The sequence below is a fragment of the Oncorhynchus mykiss genome, chromosome 18, assembly GCF_057628025.1.
Source record: "Oncorhynchus mykiss isolate SJ-2025 chromosome 18, ASM5762802v1, whole genome shotgun sequence".
Lineage (NCBI taxonomy): Eukaryota > Metazoa > Chordata > Actinopteri > Salmoniformes > Salmonidae > Oncorhynchus > Oncorhynchus mykiss.
This window is the reverse complement of record NC_143039.1, coordinates 12,280,395-12,301,535: the sequence shown is the minus strand read 5'-3', so window position 1 is coordinate 12,301,535 and position 21,141 is coordinate 12,280,395. Positions and strand designations below refer to the sequence as shown.

At 40.5% G+C, this 21,141-nt stretch overlaps 3 protein-coding genes across 4 annotated transcripts in view; 1 reads left to right on the top strand and 2 right to left on the bottom strand.

Moving 5' to 3' along the window:
* LOC110516278 (uncharacterized) overlaps positions 1 to 21,141 on the bottom strand; it is a 249,588-nt gene that overhangs the window by 64,266 nt on the left and 164,181 nt on the right. The gene's annotated exons all lie outside the window — the stretch shown is intronic.
* Positions 1 to 21,141, top strand: part of LOC110513970 (uncharacterized) — a 129,163-nt gene that overhangs the window by 102,723 nt on the left and 5,299 nt on the right. The window contains exons 1-2 of one of the 2 annotated variants that reach the window (XM_090207059.1): positions 12,581 to 12,695; positions 16,129 to 16,377. In XM_090207059.1, coding sequence (XP_090063185.1) covers positions 16,275 to 16,377 — 103 coding nt within the window. In that variant the 5' untranslated portion in view covers positions 12,581 to 12,695; positions 16,129 to 16,274. Of the gene's footprint in view, positions 1 to 12,580; positions 12,696 to 16,128; positions 16,378 to 21,141 lie in introns of those variants that run through there. The other variant, XM_090207058.1, reaches the window with a different exon arrangement.
* On the bottom strand, positions 774 to 11,011 carry LOC110528775 (uncharacterized). The gene is made up of 3 exons (XM_090207115.1): positions 10,911 to 11,011; positions 7,922 to 8,170; positions 774 to 3,545 (listed from the first exon to the last, which is right to left on the bottom strand). Exons 2-3 carry the CDS (start codon positions 8,022 to 8,024, stop codon positions 2,311 to 2,313), a joined length of 1,338 nt encoding a protein of 445 aa, XP_090063241.1. The 5' UTR covers positions 8,025 to 8,170; positions 10,911 to 11,011; the 3' UTR covers positions 774 to 2,310.

Here is a 21,141-nt window from a genome sequence, read left to right as displayed (position 1 = left end):
TGAGCGTGAGACTTCTTGGATGGGATCTTCTAATGTAACTCTATCGCAGCACCGAAGGGGCTTGAATTTTCAAGTAGACCTGGCAGTGACGTATTGTCCCCATGAAAGACAGAACACTGAGCCAATCACGGCCTTACTCAAGAAAACAAAAAAGAGTCCATGTTTGTATGCAGCTTTGTTAATAACTCAATTATATGTTTTTTTTTACATTGTTTGCAAACAAATAATTTATTTCACACTGTTTTATCGCTAAAACTGCTGGGCTCAAAACAGGTGGCTCACCTGCCCTGAATGATGGGTCTCCTCTGAACTTATCTAGAACACTGCAGTCCGTCTGGGTGTTTAACCTTCCCAAGATCCCCCATGTCACCCTGCTCCTCCGTACATTCCACTGGCTTCCAGTCGAATCTCACATCCACTACAAGACAATGGTGTTTACTTACGGTGCAGCAAGAAGAACTGCCCCATCTCTACCTTCAGGCTCAAACCCTGGATCCCAACCCGAGCACTTAGTTCTGCTACCTCTGGTCTCATGGCCGTCCCACTGCTACAGGAGGTCAAGCAACCTCTCAGCCCAATCTACGCACTTCTCTGTCCTACTGTCATACTGTCATATCTAATATGAAGAACTGAATACAAGGGTCACAGGGTCAGAGAGAACTCCTGACTGTAGTCATACAAAAACACTCCAGGCACTCAGCCCATAAGAACCATTCATACTGTCAGATCTAATATGAAGAACTGAATACTAAAGAGAAGAAGAGGTTGACCAGTACATATTCATGTAACTTTATTTTTCATTGGCAGATCAATAAAGTTTGCTTCAATGCAGTTATCCAAACACATTCATGATCAGTAACTAAAATAACTAATCTAGTTTTAAAGACAATTAATAAGCACATGTATTCATTTCATAAGCTGTGTATCATTAAATTAAGTTGAATAACAATCCCCACCAAACTAATGGTGAAAAGTGATCATCACACTCTGAACAAGGCAGTTAACCCACTGTTCCTAGGCCATCATTGTAAATAAGAATTTGTTCTTAACTGACTTGCCTAGTTAAACAAAGGTTCAATAAATAAATGTAAAACATTGTAAAATAGCTCCTTCCCACAGAATACTGCCGAGGGACAACCTGGTCTCAGAGCAAAACGTATTCTATTATACAAAAAAACATCCATTTAGTATGTTATTGAACCTTTGTTTCCCTGAAAAACTGAACTAAAATATAAACTAAACATAAAGTGTTGGTTTCATGAGCTGAAATAAAAAAAAATCCATCAATCCATCAACGTCAGCTAACGTCTCTCAAATGTTGTGCACAACTTTGTTTACATCCCTGTTCATGAGCATTTCAGCCTTTGTCAAAATAATCCATCCACTTGACAGGTGTGGCATATCAATATGCTGATAAAACAGCATTATCATTACACAAGTGCACCTTGTGCAGGGGGACAATAAAAGGCCACACAACACAATGTCACAGATGTCTCAAGTTCAGGGGATGTGCAATTGTCATGATGAATGCAGGAATGTCCACCCGAGCTGGTGCCGGAGAACTCAATATTTATATCTCTACCATAAGCCACCTCTAACGTCCTTTTAGAGAATTTGGCAGGACATCCAACCGGCCTCACAACTGCAGATCACATGTAACCACGGCAGCCCAGTACCTCTTCACCTGCAGGATTGTCTGGGAGGGGGCTGAGTTGTATTTCTGTCTGTAATAAAGACCTTTTGTGGGGATAAATTCGTGCTGATTGGCTGGGCCTGGCTCCCAAGTGGGCCTATGCCTGAGCCCCTGCCCAGTCATGTGAAATCCATAGATTGGGGCCTCATTTATTTCAATTGACTGATTTCCTTATACAAACTGTAAATCTTTGAAATTGTTGCGTTTAGATTGTTGTTCAGTATAATACGATTTGTATGTTATTTTACGCATTGCTATTCATACAATATGTTACAAACTTGTAATATGTATGATATGTTACGAATTCCAATTTGTTGTTGCTAGGTTAGGGGTGAGGGGTTTAAGGTAGAGTTAAATGGGTTTAGGGAAAAGGTTAGCTAACATGCTGACATAGCTAAAAAATTAGTAAGAAGTTGCAAAGTTGCTAATTAGTTAAAATGCTAAAGTCCTCTCTGATGAGATTCAAACACGCAGCCTTTGGCTAGACGTTTGACTTACAAGCCCACCTCTCCACAGAGTAAGGCTTCTCCCCTGTGTGTATGTATACATTGGTGTGTTAAGTTGCTATGGTGAGAGAAACTCACCCAATAATCAGACAAGACGTAAGCAGGCATCTCTCATGTGTGTGTTCTCTGATGAACTTTTAGCTCAGTTGATGTTTTAAAACGTTTTCCACAGTCAGAGCAGTAATAGGGCTTCTCTCCTGTGTGTATACGTTCATGTGATTTTAAGTGGGAAAGTTGAGAGAAACTAGTTCCACAGTCAGAGCAGTAATACGGCTTCTCTCCTGTGTGTGTTCTCTGATGAACTTTTAGATGAGTTGATGTTGTGAAGCATTTTCCACAGTCAGAGCAGACGTAAGGCTTCTCTCCTGTGTGTATAAGTTGGTGTGTTTTTAAGGTGCCCAGATGAGAGAAACTCGCCACACAGTCAGAGCAGACGTAAGGCTTCTCTCCTGTATGTATACGTTCATGTGTTTTTAAGTGGGAAAATTTAGAGAAACTAGTTCCACAGTCAGAGCAGTAGTACGGCTTCTCTCCTGTGTGTGTTCGCTGGTGAACTTTTAGCTCAGTTGATGTTTTGAAGCATTTTCCACAGTCAGAGCAGATGTAAGGCTTCTCTCCTGTGTGTTTACGTTCATGTGATTTCAAGTGGGAAAGTTGAGAGAAACTAGTTCCACAGTCAGAGCAGGAGTAAGGCTTCTCTCCTGTGTGTATACGTTGGTGTGTTTTTAAGGTGCCCAGATGAGAGAAACTCGCCCCACAGTCAGAGCAGAAGAAAGGCTTCTCTCCTGTGTGTGTTCTCTGATGAACCTTTAGCTCTTTTGATGTTTTAAATTTTTTTCCGCAGTCAGAGCAGGAATAAGGCTTCTCTCCTGTGTGTGTTCTCTGATGAACTTTTAGATAAGTTGACGTTGTGAAGCATTTTCCACAGTCAGAGCAGGAGTAAGGCTTCTCTCCTGTGTGTGTTCTCTGATGAACTTTTAGATCAGTTGATGTTGTGAAGCATTTTCCACAGTCAGAGCAGGAGTAAGGCTTCTCTCCTGTGTGTATACGTTGGTGTGTTTTTAAGGTGCCCAGATGAGAGAAACTCGCCCCACAGTCAGAGCAGGAGTAAGGCTTCTCTCCGGTGTGTGTTCTCTGATGAAGTTTTAGATCAGTTGATGTTGTGAAGCATTTTCCACAGTCTGAGCAGGAGTATGGCTTCTCACCTGTGTGCATTTTTAGGTGTATTTTTAGCTTTGATAGAAATGGGAAAATCTCTTCACAATGTGGGCAGTGATGAGACCTCTTAGCTCTCTGATCTTCCTGCTGTTGCTCTCTGGGTGTAGAGAATGTCTCAACGTGGTATCCTGTGTGAATATCAAAAGAACCAGTCAGTTGGTGTGATATACGTGTCATTCAAATGTATTTTATGAAGCCCATTTTACATCAGTAGTTTTCATAAAGTGCCTAACAGAAACCCAGCCTAAAATCCCCAAAGAGCAAGCAATGCAGATGTAGAAGCACAGTGGCCACAAAAAAATCCCTAGAAAGCAGGAACCTAGGAAGAAACCTAGAGAGGAACCAGGCTCAGAGCGGTGATCAGTCCTCTTCTGGCCATAACGGGTGACAGGTAGCCTAGTGGTTAGAGCAACCGAAAGGTTGCAAGATCGAATCCTCGAGCTGACAAGGTAAAAATCTGCCGTTCTGCCCCTGAACAAGGCAGTTAACCTCTCTAGGGTACGTGATACGGTAGCATCCCACCTCTTCAACAGCCAGTGAAACTGCAGGGTGCCAAGTTAAAAACAACAGAAATCCCATAATTAAACATACATGTATTTTACACCATTTTAAAGATACACTCGTTGTAAATCCATCCACAGTCTCCGATTTCAAAAAGGCTTTACGCCGATAGCAAACCAAACGATTATGTTAGGTGAGTGCCTATTCACAGAATAACACAGCCATTAATCCAGCCAAAGAGAGGATTCACAAAAAGCAGAAATATAGATCAAATTAATCACTAACCTTTAATGATCTTCATCAGATGACACTCATAGGACTTCATGTTCCACAATACATGCATGTTTTGTTCGGTAAAGTTCATATTTATATCCAAAAATCTGAGTTTACATTGTCGCCTTACGAGAGCCACATCAATTTACAGGAATACTCATAATAAACATTACTAAAAGATACAACTGTTATGCAAAATTTTAGATGCACTTCTCCTTAATGCAACCGCTGTGTCAGATTTCAAAAAAGCTTTACGGAAAAATTAAACCATGCAATAATCTGAGTCGGCGCTCAGAGCCCATCAAGACACAAATATAACCGCCATATTAAGCAGTCAACAAAATAAATAGCATTATAAATCTTCACTTACCTTTGCTGATCTTCGTCGGAATGCACTCCCAGGACTCCCACAAGAAATGTTAGTTTTGTTCGGTAATGTCCATCATTTATGTCCAAATAGTTACTTTTGTTAGCGCGTTTGGTAAACAAATCCAAAGTCACGAAGCGAATTCACTAACAGCAGACAAAATATCAAAAAGTTCCATAACAGTCAGTAGAAACATGTCAAACAATGTATTGAATCAATCTTTAGGATGTTTTTAACATAATTCTTCAATAATGTTCCAACCGGAGAATTCCTTTGTCTTCAGAAAAGCAAATGGAACTGGTGCATACTCTCATGTGAACGGGCATGGTCAGCTCGTGGCTGCTGGCAGACCTCTGACTCTTTCCACTCTCCTTCAGTGCCACTTCACAGTAGAAGCGTCAGACAAAGTTCTAAAGACTGTTGACATCTAGTGGAAGCCGTAGGAAGTGCAACATTACCAATATCCCACTGTATCGTCAATAGGAGCCGAGTTGAATATAGACCAAATTCAGATTTCCCACTTCCTGGTTGGATTTTTATCTCAGGTTTTTGTCCATTAAAATAACATCCCTAGTGACCCTAAACTTTTCAACGGTAGTGTATGTATTCATTTCAGTAGGCTGTATGGGAATGGGAATAAAACTATTCTAATACTGGGTAGGAGTCAAACACTAAAAAGAGGAAAAAGTCGTGAAAATGATGAGCTATATCATCCTCCACTCAACATCACCAGGGTTAGTAACTATACAGACTCATTTCATATAACTTTAAAACACTGGCAGTTTGTCTACTCCACTTCTTTAGTCTGCTCTCTGAGCACTCCAGATAGCCCAGTGAATAAAACAAATGCTGACAATACTGTTGTCACCCATACAAGTCTCAGTAGCATGAAATAACATCTACAATGCATTCATAAAGTATTCAGACCACTTGACTTTTTCCACATTTTGTTACATTACAGCTTTATTCTAAAATTGATTAAGTTGTGTTTTTTTTTCTCATCGCTCTACACACAATACGATTACAGCCTTGAGTCTTGTTGGGTATGAAGCTACAAGCTTGGCACACTTGTATTTGGGGAGTTTCTCCCATTCTTCTCTGCAGATTCTCTCAAGCTCTGCCAGGTTGGATGGGGAGCGTCTCTGCAAAACTATTTTCAGGTCTCTCCAGAGATGTTTGATCGGGTTCAAGTCCAGGCTCTGGCTTGGCCACTCAATGACATTCAGAGACTTGTACCGAAGCCACTCCCACGTTGTCTTGGCTGTGTGCTTCGTGTCGTTGTCCTGTTGGAAGGTGAACCTTCACCCCAGTCTGAGGTCCCGAGCGCTCTCAAGTAGGTTTTCATCAATGATCTCTCTATACTTTGCTACGTTCATCTATCCCTTGATCCTGACTAGTCACCCAGTCCCTGCCGCTGAAAAATATCCCCACAGCATGCTGCTGCCACCACTATGCTTCACTGTAGGGATGGTGCCAGGTTTGCTCCAGACATGACACTTGGCATTCAGGCCAAAGAGTTCAATCTTGGTTTCATCAGACCAGAGAATCTTGTTTCTCATGGTCAGAATCCTTTAGATGCCTTTTGACAAACTCCAAGCGGACTGTCATGTGCCTTTTACTGATGAGTGGCTTCTGTCTGGGCACTCTGCCATAAAGGCCTGATTTAGTGGAGTCCTGCAGAGATGGTTGTCCTTCTGGAAGATTCTCTCATCTCCATAGAGGAACTCTGGAGCTCTGACAGAGAAGAACCATCGGGTTCTTGGCCACCTCCCTGACCAAGGCCCTTCTCCCCCGATTGCTCAGTTTGGCCGGGTGGCCCGCTCTAGGAAGAGTCTTGGTGGTTCCAAACTTCTTCCATTGAAGAATGATGGAGGCCTCTGTGTTCTTGGGGACATTTAATGCAGCAGAAATGTTTCGGTACCGGTCCCCAGATCTGTGCCGACACAATCCTGTCTCGGAGCTCTACGGACAAATCCTTCCACCTCATGACTTGGTTTTTACTTTGACAATCACTGTCAACTGTGGGACCTGACATAGACAGGTGTGTGCCTGTCCAAATCATGTCCAATCAATTGAATTTACCACAGGTGGACTCCAAGTTGTAGAAACATGTCAAGGATCATCTCATTTTTTTACATTTGCAAGACTTTCTAAAAACCTGTTTTGGCTTTGTTATTATGGGGTATTGTGGTGTCATTATGGGGTATTGTGATGTCATTATGGGGTATTGTGATGTCATTATGGGATATTGTGTGTAGATTGACGAGGAAAAACATGTCATCAATTTTAGAATAAGGCTGTAACGTACCAAAATGGGAGAAATGGAAAGTATTCAGACCACTTGACTTTTTCCACATTGTTATGTTATATACCCCATAATGACAAAGCGAAAACAGGTTTAGACATAAAATAAAGGTAAAAAAATAAAAATAAAATAAATACACTACCATTAGTGGTGAAATAAATGAATAAATTCAAAAGTTTGGGGTTACTTAGAAATGTCCTTGTTTTGAAAGAAAAGCACATTGATTGTCCATTAAAATAACATCAAATTGATCAGAAATACAGTGAAGACATTGTTATTGTTGTAAATGACTATTGTAGCTGGAAACGGCAGATATTTTATGGAATATCTACATAGGCGTACAGAGGCCCATTATCAGCAACCATCACTCCTGTGATCCAATGGCATGTTGTGTTAGCTAATCCAAGTTGATCATTTTAAAAGGCTAATTCATCATTAGAAAACCTTTCTAAATGTATGTTAGTACAGCTAAAAACTGTGGTTCTGACTAAAGAAGCAATAAAACTGGCCTTTGCAACTCTGCCTAGAAGGCCAGCATCCCGGAGTCGCCTCTTCGTTGTTGACGTTGAGACTGGTGTTAAGTGACCCCAAACTTTTGAAATTAACTCAGGTGCATCCTGTTTCCATTGATCATCCTTGAGATGTTCCTACAAATTTATCTATAAAATATTAAATATATATGCATCAGATATAAATCATCAGGATGTGGTAGTCTACTGGTTATTGTTAACACTTCTCCAATCGTTGTTGAGATCTGATATTCTGTGCAGCAAACAAATTATAATTCAATATCGACAGTGATGATGCCATGGCCTATTTTGAAATGAGGTATGCCTAACTTGGTGATTGAGGGTATTAAACATTTTCAACGTTCTTGAGACAATGTGTGGGCAAAGGCAGGCGTTACAAGTTTAAATAGTTTTTGCTTCGCTGTGAAGTCTTGAGTTATTCAGGGATGTGTGATGTCAGAATTACAGAATTCAACCTAGCAATAGACTGGTCATAACTTATGGAGGTCTAATATATGAAGATAACTTATAGATAGAACCAGCTCTTACCATGACTAACAGTTGTCCTAATCTTCTCCTCCTCTTCTTCATCTTTAATGTTGACATTCAGCTCCAGTGTTTGACTGCAGTCTTCTAGCTTCACTGATTCCATCTCTGGATCCTGCAGAGCAAACTGGGCTCCACTGTCACAATCAGGACCCAGTGACTGTAGGTTTCTACTCAGTGTGGAAGGAGAGAGACAGGCTGGGTTTGTCCTCACTGTTGATGTTGCCGGCCTCAGACTTAATCTGAGTCGGTCTGTAGTAATAAAGACAAACGGACACAAAAGTTATTTTCTTGACAGTTCTGGCACTTTATTCTGTAAAAATATTTTCTATTTTTTAATGTTCAATTATCTCATTTCAGTAGATCAGGTAGATAATCCTTGACAAAACATTCATTCACATTAGACACAAAGTACACATTTTAAATTGCACAACATAAATACACTTAATCTATAGTAGATTTCCTAAATTCACATAAATGTATAAATGACTAGACAACCATTTAGTACAAGATCACAGTATGTTTCAGGCAGCACTATGTACTATTTTATGAATAACCTTGTCTTCACTGTATTAAGCTCCATCAGTCTGCACTGTAGTTCCACCAGTCTGTCTTACAGCCTCTGCATATGATACATCATGACGGATTCTATATCTGAGCATCTCTCTGCACCTGGCATCCACCATATGCTGCTCTCTGTGTCCTTCGCACAATTGCAACACTTCACCGTCACAATGCTCCAACATTCACTGTAATCATGTTCCCCAACACACTTGGCACATCTTTTCACTCAACAGCTACATGTCCCATTCTTTGGCATTTAAAAACACTGTGATGATTCACTGTTGCTGCTCCAGTTTCAACTGTTCTGCTATGGAACCCTGACCTGTTCACCAGACGTGCTACCTGTCCCAGACCTGCTGTTTTCAACTCTCTAGAGACAGCACGAGCGGTAGAGATACTCATAATGATCGGCTATGAAAAGCCAACTGAAATTTACTCCTGAGGGGCTGACCTGTCGCACCCTCGACAACCACTGTGATTATTATTATTTGACAATGCTGGTCATCTATGAACTTTTGAACATATTGGCAATGTTCTGTTATAATCTCTACCCAGCACAGCCAGAAGAGGACTGGCCATCCCTCATAGCCTGGTTCCTCTCAACGTTTCTTCCTTGGTTCTGGCCTTTCTAGGGAGTTTTTCCTAGCCATTGTGCTTCTACACCTGCATTGCTTCCTGTTTGGGGTTTTAGGCTGGGTTTCTGTACAGCACTTTGTGACATCCGCTGATATATGAAGGGCTTTATAAATACAGTTGATTGGTTTATTAATGAGGCTGGGTCAAAATCTCTGACAGTGAATCTAAGGAATCCTATTCTGTACTTTTCCAGACAAAACCTTCTAACACCTCAACAGCACTGATAAGCTTTCACTTCTTTAACCCTCTTTCCTGCTGATCAACCTTAAGGATTCAACCACTCTGTCTCCCTTCACATGTTCTTTAACAATATCATCCATGGACATAGATATTGGGACCTCAGAGACTATTACTCCCTTCAATGTAGCATCAGCTCCAGGGTCATGGCTTCTGAGCTTCGTCCCATTATGATTTTCCATTTGAAGAATCTTCCCTTGCTGAACCTGACCAGCACAAGATATTAACAATCTACCACTTTCAATGTTTTATTTCACCTTTATTTAACCAGGTAGGCTCCTTCAGAACAAGTTCTAATTTACACGGCTACGTCCCAGTTTAACTACACCTCTTTTTATGGCCTTGGTTAATCAGGGTGTAAATGGGGCCCTGTGGTCTCCTCAAACACCTCCCAACTTTCCACTCTAACTAACACATTATTATTCTAGCTCCCTACCGTGGGCCTCTGGAGTTTCTATACTACATGTGTAACGGATGTGAAACGGCTAGCTTAGTTAGCGTGGGCGCTAAATAGCGTTTCAATCAGTGACGTCACTGAGACCTTGCTCTGCAAGGGCCGCGGCTTTTGTGGAGCGCTGGGTAACGATGCTTCGAGGGTGACTGTTGATGTGTGCAGAAGGTCCCTGGTTCGCGCCCGGGTATGGGCGAGGGGACGGTTTGAAATTATACTGTTACACATGCGCCTCTGCTTCCAGTATCAATATCTCTGTCCTCCACATTCATCCTCATCCTCCCACTCCATATCATCAGAACTGTCCCCCACATTGATCGCATTCTCAAACTCTCCATTTCCATTGTTTCAGGGGTGTCAAACTCAATCCATTGAGGGCCGACTCTCCTCGGTTCCTTCCCCCCCATTTCAATTAAAACTTATACAATCAGATGAGATTTCTAATTGGTGACCTTAATTCATTAATCAAGTACAAGGGTGGAGCGAAAACCCGCAGACCCTTGGTCCTCCATGGAATGAGTTTGATACGTGCTCCGATTCATTTGCATTAATCGACGCCATTCCATGCAGTTGGCCTCTCTCTCCAAATGGTGAAGGATAACTTCAGTTAGCTTCCCTCTATTTTGACACTCCATCACGCAGCCTGATGTCACCATTTCACCACGAGCAAACTCCTTGAAAGACAACCGAAACCGTTGCCGCCTTTTGACTTGCGTCGTACGAACCACCCTGATCTCCGGAGCTTACATTAACGAAACAGGGTATGTAAACTCGCGAGACCAGGATGGTTTGGACGAGACTATTTACCAGCTAATAAACAACATTTTACACAAAACGACCTTTTACACAAAACGACCTCAAATAAGTGGAATCTTTATGAAATGACTTTGACGAAATTTTGTATATACAGTCAGATCAAGCCAAAGTCTAGTTATGTGACTTGTAAAATATTTTTTTAACACGTTCTTCACTCACTCGGTTTGACCACAAAATAACACATACAATTAAAACCTTTACCAAACGTGATAATACCTTGACGGATTTGTTACCTAGTATGTTATATATTCTCTCGGCATTAGAAAGTTTAAACATGCTATTACATACCTACAATGATACATTAGAAACGGACACAACCACTATCGACACAACAACACAGCTCTGTCGTTTCGACCCGAAACTTCCTGTTCCCAATTACGACATGTTCAACAGCATCATCGTATTCTTATTCTCTGGTATACTGACATTTACACAAATATAACGTGTCTGCCGCCACCTACTGTAAGGTTAATAAACTGTAGAAGAAAATAAATTTCCTTTGCGGAAAAGGGGAGGGGGAACAACGACATCAAAACTCATAATCAAAAATCCATAATTTAAAAATAAAGTATTTGTGTTTGGTGAGTCCGCCAAATCAGATGCAGTAGGGATGCGCGAATTAAAAAAAAATTCTGTCCTGCTGATCATTCAAAATGTAAGGAGAACTTTTGGGTGTCAGGGAAAATGTATGGAGTTGAAAGTACATTATTTTCTTTAGGAATGTAGTGGAGTAAAAGTAGAAGTTGTCAAAATATCAAAAGTAAAGTACAGATACCCCCAAAACTACTGATGTGGCACTTAAATATTTGTACTTAAGTACTTTACACCACTGATTGCAGGGAATACTGACTGAAGATGTTCCTCCCTACGAGGCCCATGAGACTGTGTAGGGATGTGATTTGAATAGGACTGTGACTGAACGAGTGGGATGTTGTTATTTATCTATTTTTGTATTTTGTTTTGACGTCGTTGTTCCCCCTCCCCTTTTCCGTAAAGGAAATGTATTTTCTTCTACAGTTTATTAACCTTACAGTAGGTGGCGGCAGACACGTTATATTTGTGTAAATGTTATTTTATTATTATTATTATTATTATTTTATTAACAACAAATCAATACATAAAGCACATGAGGGAACACAAGCATACATAGATTACGAACAATGGACAATCGAGCTAGGGGGTACAATATCACATTACAATTACATAAGGACCTTAAGGGACATGCATATATTACCAATTCTAACAGCTTTTTTGTTAGTAGAGCATTTAACCGTCTTAAAATACAGTTCAATTTCCTTTTTGTAGGGTACGAAAATGTGGTTTTCTGTTTGTAAATTTACATTTGTGTATATGAAATTTGGCCAAAAGAATAATGAAATTAGATACATCAAAATGTTTCAGCTTATTTCCATTGCATGTAAAGAATCCAAACAGTACATCTCTCCACAATAGTGTAAAATCTTCATAAAAGTGTTCAATTATAAACCTACTGATGTCTTGCCACAAGACAAGTTTTCTTACATGCATACAATGCCAAAAAAGATGCAACACTGTTTCTGGGTGGTCATTACAAAAGGAGCAATTTGAGTTGATGTTTTCCTTAAACTTCTTCATATAGTGGTTGGCAGTGGTTGGCAGGATAATATTTATGAATAATTTTAAAGGAAACTTCCTTAATTTTGTTAACAAGTAGGTATGTGTGTGGCAACATCCAAACTTTGTTCTAACAGATTTTATCAATAAATCCATTCCAATAAGACATGACATAAGGTATAGATAGATACAACATCCTGCTGAAACAAGGATCGTATCGCTCTGTTGTTGAATTGAGTCAACAGGGTCAACAGAAGGTAGGCTCTGAGGGTCAGGTCTTGACACGTTCCTGAATAACATAGCAACATATATATATATATATATATATATATATATATTTGTGTAAACGTCAGTACACCAGAGGAGAAGATGACGCTGTTGAACATGTCGTAGTTGGGAACAGGAAGTTCCGGGTAGAAACCACAGAACTGTGTTGTTATGTCGATAGTGGTTGTGTCAGTTTCAAATGTATCATTGTAGGTATGTAATAGCATGTTTAACTTTCTAATGTCGAAAGAATATAAAACATGCTAGGTAACAAATCCGTCAAGGTATTATCACGTTTGGTAAAGGTTTTAATTGTCAAACCGAGTGAGTGAAGAACGTGATTTAAAACGATGATTTTTCAAGTCACTTAGCTAGACTTTGGGTTTGTCTGAGTGTATGTACATCATTTCGTCAAAGTCCACTTTGAGTTCGTTTTTACATGTTCTTGGTTTTGTGTAAAATTATGTTTATGAGCTGGTAAATAGCCTCGTTTAAACCATCCTGAACTCGCAAGTTTACATACACTTGATATTTCATGTAAGCTCGCGAGATCTGGATGGTTTGGACGAGGCTGGTCAAATGGCGGCTTCAGCGGTTTTGGTTGTCTTTCTAGAAGTTTGCTCGTGGTGAAATTGCGACACGAGGACTAAGTGTCTGCGGGTTTTCGCTACACCCTTGTACTTGATTAATGAATTAAGGTCAATAATTAGTGAGGAACTCACCTCAACTGATTGTCTATGTTTTAATTGAAAGGAAAAAATAAAACCCGCTGAGACTCGGCCCTCAATGGAATGAGTTAGACACCCCTGAAACAATTGAAATGGAGAGAGAGTTTGAGAAGCAACAGCTGTGCTGGAATGCGATCAATGTGGGGGGCAGTTCTGATGATATGGAGCGGGAGGATGAGGGCCTAGTATTTGAATGGTCTGTAGTGGAAAGACATAGGAAGAACAGAGATACTGATACTGGAAGCAGAGGCGCATGTAGCATAGTACCTAGAGGCCCACGGTAGGGAGCTAGAATAATAATGTGTCCGAGTGGAAAGTTGGGATGGTGTTTGAGGAAACCACAGGGTGTAAATGAGGCCCTATCTGATTAACCAAGGCCATAAAAAGATGTGAAGTTAAACTAGGCTGCATCTGTGTAAATTAGAACTTGTTCTGAACTAGCCTACCTGGTTAAATAAAGGTGAAATAAAAAATAAATGGTAGATTGTTAATATCTTGTGCTGGTCAGGTTCAGCAAGGGAAGATTCTTCAAAAGGAAAATCATAATGGGACGAAGCTCAGAAGCCATGACCCTGGAGCTGATGCTACATTGAAGGGAGTAATAATCTATGAGGTCCCAATATCTATGTCCATGGATTTTTTATTTATTTTTTATTTTACCTTTATTTAACCAGGCAAGTCAGTTAAGAACAAATTCTTATTTTCAATGACGGCCTAGGAACAGTGGGTTAACTGCCTGTTCAGGGGCAGAACGACAGATGATATTGTTAAAGAACATGTGAAGGGAGACAGAGTGGTTGAAGCCTAAAGGTTGATCAGTAGGAAAGAGGGTTAAAGAAGTGAAAGCTTATCAGTGCTGTTGAGGTGTTAGAAGGTTTTGTCTGGAAAAGTACAGAATAGGATTCCTTAGCTTCAATGTCAGAGATTTTGACCCAGCCTCCTCATTCAACCAATCAAATGTATTTATAAAGCCCTTCTTACATCAGCTGATGTCACGACGTGCTGTACAGAAACGCAGCCTCAAACCCCAAACAGCAAGCAATGCAAGTGTAGAAGCACAGTGGCTAGGAAAAACTCCCAAGAAAGGCCAGAACCAAGGAAGAAACCTTGAGAGGAACCAGGCTATGATTGGTGGCCAGTCCTCTTCTGGCTGTGCTGGGTGGAGATTATAACAGAACATGGCCAAGATGTTCAAATGTTCATAGATGACCAGCAGGGTCAAATAATAATAATCACAGTGGTTGTCGAGGGTGCAACAGGTCAGCACCTCAGGAGTAAATGTCAGTTGGCTTTTCATAGCCAATCATTGAGAGCATCTCTACCGCTCCTGCTGTCTCTAGAGAGTTGAAAACAGCAGGTCTGGAACAGGTAGCACGTCCAGTGAACAGGTCAGGGTTCCATAGCAGAACAGTTGAAACTGGAGCAGCAACAGTGAATCATCACAGTGTTTTTAAATGCCAAAGAATGGGACATGTAGTTGTTGAGTGAAAAGATGTGCCAAGTGTGGTGGGGAACATGATTACAGTGAATATTGGACCAATGTGACTGTTAAGTGTTGCAATTGTGTGGAGGACACAGAGCAGCATTTGGTGGATGCCGGGTGCAGAGAGATGCTCAGATATATAGGATCCGTCATGATGTATCATATGCAGAGGCTGTAAGACAGACTGGTGGAACTACAGTGCAGACTGATGGAGCTTCCATGGCTGGTCCCGTAGTAAGAGGACCTACTGTCAGACTGATGGAGCTTCCATGGCTGGTCCCGTAGTAAGAGGACCTACTGTCAGACTGATGGAGCTTCCATGGCTGATCCCTTAGTAAGAGGACCTACTGTCAGAACTGGTCTTTCGACTAGTCCTGACATGGTTTCGAAGCCTGTTCAGAAATCTTGCGTCCATAAATGCACTGTGACAAAGGATACTTTAATATTGAATAATATGTACTTCATAGCTTTCATTGTTAAGGTTATCAACAACTTGGATTGTGTAAAGCAGAAATACCAGGTTGAAAGTTATCTTGTAAATTGCAGCAGTTGTTGGGGGTAACAGATGTTACTGTCGGTATGGTTTTTGATAAGCTGGATAACCTGGGGGTGGATTGTCTCAGCATGATATAGACCCCAATGTTTGCAAACACAGAAAGGAATTATTGATATAGTTTATTGGGGGGTGTGGGAGGGTTTTGGGGAAGGGGAGGGTGTGGTAGAAGTTAATAGGTATTTCTTGTTTTATTTTCTTAGTACTGAATTAGACAGACATGGACCTTAAAGGTTTGTTTGTGGACCTCCATGATACCATAGGAGGTCTGCATCAATGGACTTCAGTGCAGGTAGTGCCTCATCAGAGAGAGAACATTTCAGTTGCTCTACAGTTCTGAAGCTGAATGTAATGATTATCAGTTCTTTACATGTGTACTAATATTCAGACACATTCAGTTGTTTCTATATTTATCTATAATTCAGGGTTTTCACATGGGGCTTAAAGTAAATAAATATTAGTGCCTGAAAAGTCCTTGAATTTGACTTGACACTGTAAGACCCCTGATAGTTCTTAATATGGTGTGAACGGGAAATACAATTGTTTTCTGTGAGTGAAATAATATAGAGAAGACAAGGTTATTCATAAAATAGTACATAGTGCTGCCTGAAACATACTGCGATCTTGTACTAAATGGTTGTCTAGTCATTTATGCATTTATGTGAATTTAGGAAATCTACGATAGATTAAGTGCACTTATGTTGTGCAATTTAAAATGTGTACTTTGTGTCTAATGTGATCTAATGTTTTGTCAGGGATTATCTACCTGATCTACTGAAATGAGATAATTGAACATGAAAAAATAGAAAATATTTTTAGAGAATAAAGTGCCAGAACTGTCAAGAAAATAACTTTTGTGTCCGTTTGTCTTTATTACTACAGACCGACTCAGATTAAGTCTGAGGCCGTTAACATCAACAGTGAAGACAAACCCAGCCTGCCTCTCTCCTTCCACACTGAGTCCAAACCTACAGTCACTGGGTCCTGATTGTTACAGTGGAGCCCAGTTTGCACTGCAGGATCCAGAGATGGCATCAGTGAAGCTGGAAGACTGCAGTCAAACACTGGAGCTGAATGTCAACATTAAAGATGAAGAAGTGGAGGAGAAGATTAGGACAACTGTTAGTCATGGTAAGAGCTGGTTCTATCTATAAGTTATCTTCATGTATTAGACCTCCATAAGTTATGACCAGTCTATTGCTAGGTTGAATTCTGTAAATCTGACATCACACATCCCTGAACAACTCAAGACTTCCCAGCGAATCAAAAACAATTTAAACTTGTAACACCTGCCTTTCCCCACACATTGTCTCAAGAACGTTGAAAATATTTAATACCCTCAATCACGAAGTTAGGCATACCTCATTTCAAAAAAGGCCATGGCTTCATCACTGTCAATATTGAATGATAATTCTTCACGTTTTACCAGTGAAATGACCAAGCTGCGTCTGCATGCCAATCGTTTGATCTCAATCAGTTTCATGGGAATATGCATTTAAATCTTCTTGGATTACTGTTTGGTGAGCAAATTAGAGCAGATGGTGTTGAATTATTTTGAATTCCTGTATTTTGTTTTAATCAAAGCACATTCTGCCTAATTGCGCGATGTTGAGTTTGGGACGATTCAGCAAACCATCCTAAAATCTCGTAAGAAATTAGTTTTTTGTTGTAACAGTAATGTTATGCTATAATATTTGGTGATGTGGACTACTAATTTATCATTAGGTGATCGTCCAAGACATTGATCTGACTTTACTAAACAAACACCATTGTGGCGGCTCATCTCACTATGAGGTCTACCTGCGTGGATTCTATGATTCCTGGAACTACCGAAAGTGGTTAAATTCACCAAAAAGGTGTTTTGATGTACATAACCTGCAAATGTGAAGATGATTGCGTTCAACCCTGTGTAAATCAGTCAATTCTTAACATAAAGACTTTAAACTCAGGATTCTGTAAGAGCCTACCCCAAAGAGGATATGTGTTCACGTTCAGCTTCCTGTGCCCACCGGAAGTGCCTTAAAATGGTGTCATAGGTGCTGTTTCGGAGGCTTAAAAAGATCAGATCTTTTCAAAACTTCATATGTGTTACTAGGTAACCCTCATGAACTGTAAATCAGTCATTTCTCCCAACAGATGTCAAAGAAAAACCTCTCACATGCACATACACACACACACACACACACACACAGCAAGGATGGAGTGACAAAGTGAGGTAAACCCTGTTGAGGATATGGCAGACATACGCCCCCTTTGGAGAGATTGGGTACGCCTAGTAAACTGGAAAAAAAATCTGTCAAAAATTGTTAATATGTGCAAATAAAAATTATTATTGGATAGAAAACACTCTAAAGATTCTAAAACCGTTGGAATTATGTCTGTAAGTATAGCAGAACTCACAGGGCAGGCATTCTTCCAAACTAGTTTTTGTGGCCATGAAAGTTGGAGCAACTTTGACGTCATGGCCCCCACCCTTCCCAACCAGCTATGATTCTGCGGACACTTTCTATCTCTTCTGCTAGATGTCCTCTTTCATTAGAGCTTCAAACCGTTCAAATCGCGCGAGAATTGACCCTATGGGAGTGAAATTAGTGCGTGCCACGAGAGAATAGGCTGTGCGTATGGGCGCGAATTGGTCACAGCCATTCCTTTGTTTCCAGCACTGAAGAGAAGGGCAGACGATGGCCGATTGAATTGAAGTTTGTTTTGCACGTCTAAAACATCATAAAGCTTGCTTCTGCACTTAGTTTGACCTGTTTAGTCGACATATAATGTGTAATTTTGAAGTTTTGATGCGCAACTTATCCGGACCAGAGGACGTTTTGGGTGCATTTCAGCTGATGTTATTAGCAGTAGCTAATACAAAGACGCAAGACTTGAAACCAAACGATGTATTGGGTAAGTATGAAGCCTTCCAGAACATTCTGAACGAAGACCATCGAAGGTAAGGGAATATTTATGCTTAAATCTGTGTTTCTGTTGACTCCAACATTACGTGGAAATGTAGCTTGGAACTGAGCGCTGTCTCACAATATGGAATAGTGTGCGATTTCTGTAACGTTAAAAATAAATCTAACACAGCGGTTGCATAAAGAAGCAGTGTATCTTTCTAACTATATGTAGAACATGTATATTTAGTCAAAGTTTATGATGTCTATTTACGTTATCTTGCCGCGCTACATAGATTTCCTGCGGGCATTTTTGAGTAATTTCTGAAGGTGAACTCACTGTAAATGGACATTTATGGATATAAATGGCATATTATTGAAAAAAAAAAATATGTACTGTGTAATATGTCATATTACTGTCATCTGATGAAGATTTTCAAAAGGTTAGTGAGCGATTTATTTTTTAATCCTGCGTTTGTTGATTGCATGTTTTGGCTATTGAAATGAGCTGTGTCTGGTGGTGGTTTTACATATATATGTGCTATGTTTTCGCCGTAAAACATTTTAGAAATCTGACTTGCTGGCTAAATGAACAAGATGTTTATCTTTCATTTGAGCTATTGGACTTGTTAATGTGTGGAGGTTAAATATTTTTAAGAATATTTTTGCGTTCCATGCGCCACCGTTTCAGCTGCACGTGGGAGGGTTGATTCCCAATTGGGAACCAATATCGTAAACAGGCTAAAGACACAGAGTGCCTGCATTGGCATTTCCATAATCTCAAGGCCGTGCCGAGTTCAACGAGATGCCCCGCTTGACTGTAGCTCGCTCGGTCTAAGCATAGCAACCATGAGAAAAAGTAGGCCCAAAATGAAGCCTGGCCCTAAATTTAATTTGCTTTTGGGTGACAGTGAGAGAACCGTTAGGGTAAGAAGCACAATTCGTACTCTTTTGCCTCACAACATTTGGTAATGCAGAAACGAGAGAACATGTTTGGCTGTTTTTATATATATAAAATAAGGGCATCAGTCAATTGAAATGAATTAGGCCCTAACCTGGACATTTCACATGACTGGGCAGGGGTGCAGCCATGGGTGGGCCTTGGAAGGCATAGGCCCACCCACTTGGCAGCCAGACCCACCTCAGGTCCTGGGCTGACGTTGTTACACGTGGTCTACGATTGTAAGGCCGGTTGGATGTACTGCCAAATACTCTAATAGGACATTGGAGGCAGCTTATGGTAGAGACATTAACATTCAATTCTCTGGCAACAGCTCTGGTGGACATTCCTTCAGTCAGCATGACAATTGCACGCTCCCTCAAAACTTGAGACATCTGTGACATTGTGTTGTGTGGCCTTTTATTGTCCCCAGTGTAACCGATGTGAAATGGCTAGCTAGTTAGTGGTGGTGCGTGCTAATAGTGTTTCAATCGGTGACGTCACTCGCTTTGAGACCTTGAAGTAGTGGTTCCCCTTGCTCTGCAAGGGCCGCGGCTTTTGTGGAGCGATGGGTAACGATGTCTTCGTGGGTGACTAATGTCTGTGTGCAGAGGGTCCCTGGTTCGAACCCAGGTATGGGCGAGGGGACGGACTAAAGTTATACTGTTACACCAGCACAAGGTGCAACTGTGTAATGACTATGCCGTTTAATCAGTTTCTTGATATGCCACACCTGTCAGGTGGATGGATTATCTTGGTAAAGGGGAAAATGCTCACTAACAGGGATGTAAACATATTTCTGCACACAATTTGAGAGAAATAAGCTTTTTTTTTTTTTTTTTTAATGTGTTGGAACATTTCAGATTTTTTTTTTTCAGCTCATGAAACATGGGACCAACACTTTACATTTATATATTTTTTCAGTGTAGTTATGCATTACTGTCCTCTCCGTGTTCGGCTGGAATTTACCCTGAAAAGGATTTGAGAAAGATGATTGGTTGAGGATAGGCCTACGTCTCGTTTTGCGCTGCACAGAATGACTATTGTAGCTGGAAACAGATAGATATGGAATATCTACATAGGTGTACAGAGGCCCATTATCAGCAACCATCACTCCTGTGTTCCAATGGCATGTTGTGTTAGCTAATCCAAGTTTATCATTTTAAAAGGCTAATTGATCATTACAAAACCTTTTGCAATTATGTTAGCACAGCTGAAAACTGTGGTGCTGATTAGTGAAGCAATAAAACGGTCCATCTTTAGACTAGCTGAGTATCTGGGTCATTTGTCGGTTCGATTACAGGCTCAAAATGGCCAGAACCAAAGACCTTTCTTCTGAAACTTCTGAAATTTGGAAGAGCATTCCATGTGAGAAAGAAACTGGGGATCCCAAGAAACTGAAGATCTCGTACAACGCTGTGTACTACTCCCTTCACAGAACAGCGCAAACTGGCTTCAACCAGAATAGAAAGAGGAGTGGGAGGCCCCGGTGCACAACTGGGCAAGAGGACAAGTACATTAGTGTGTCTAGTTTGAGAAACAGACAAGTCCTCAACTGGCAGCTTCATTAAATAGTACCCGCAAAACACCAATCTCAATGTCAACAGTGAAGAGGCGACTCCGGGATGCTGGCCTTCTAGACACTATTCTGGTTAGAGACTGTTTGCATTGTTCTGTGAAGAGAGTAGTACACAGCGTTGTACGAGATCTTCAGCCGTTTCCAGCTACAATAGCCATTTACAACATTAACAATGTCTACACTGTATTTCTGATCACTTTGACATTATTTGAATGGATAAAACATGTGCTTTTCTTTAAAAAACAAGGACATTTGTAAGTGACCCCAAACTTTAGAATTTATTCATTTATTTCACCACTAATGGTATTTATTTATTTATTTAACTTCCTTTATATACTGGTTAATGTTTGGAATTTCAGATGACTGACGTGCCCAAAGTAAACTGCCTGTGAACTGCCCAAAGGCTAGGATATGCATATACTTGATCGCATTGGATAGAAAACACACTGAAGTTCCTAAAACTGTTAAAATAATGTCTGTGGGAATAA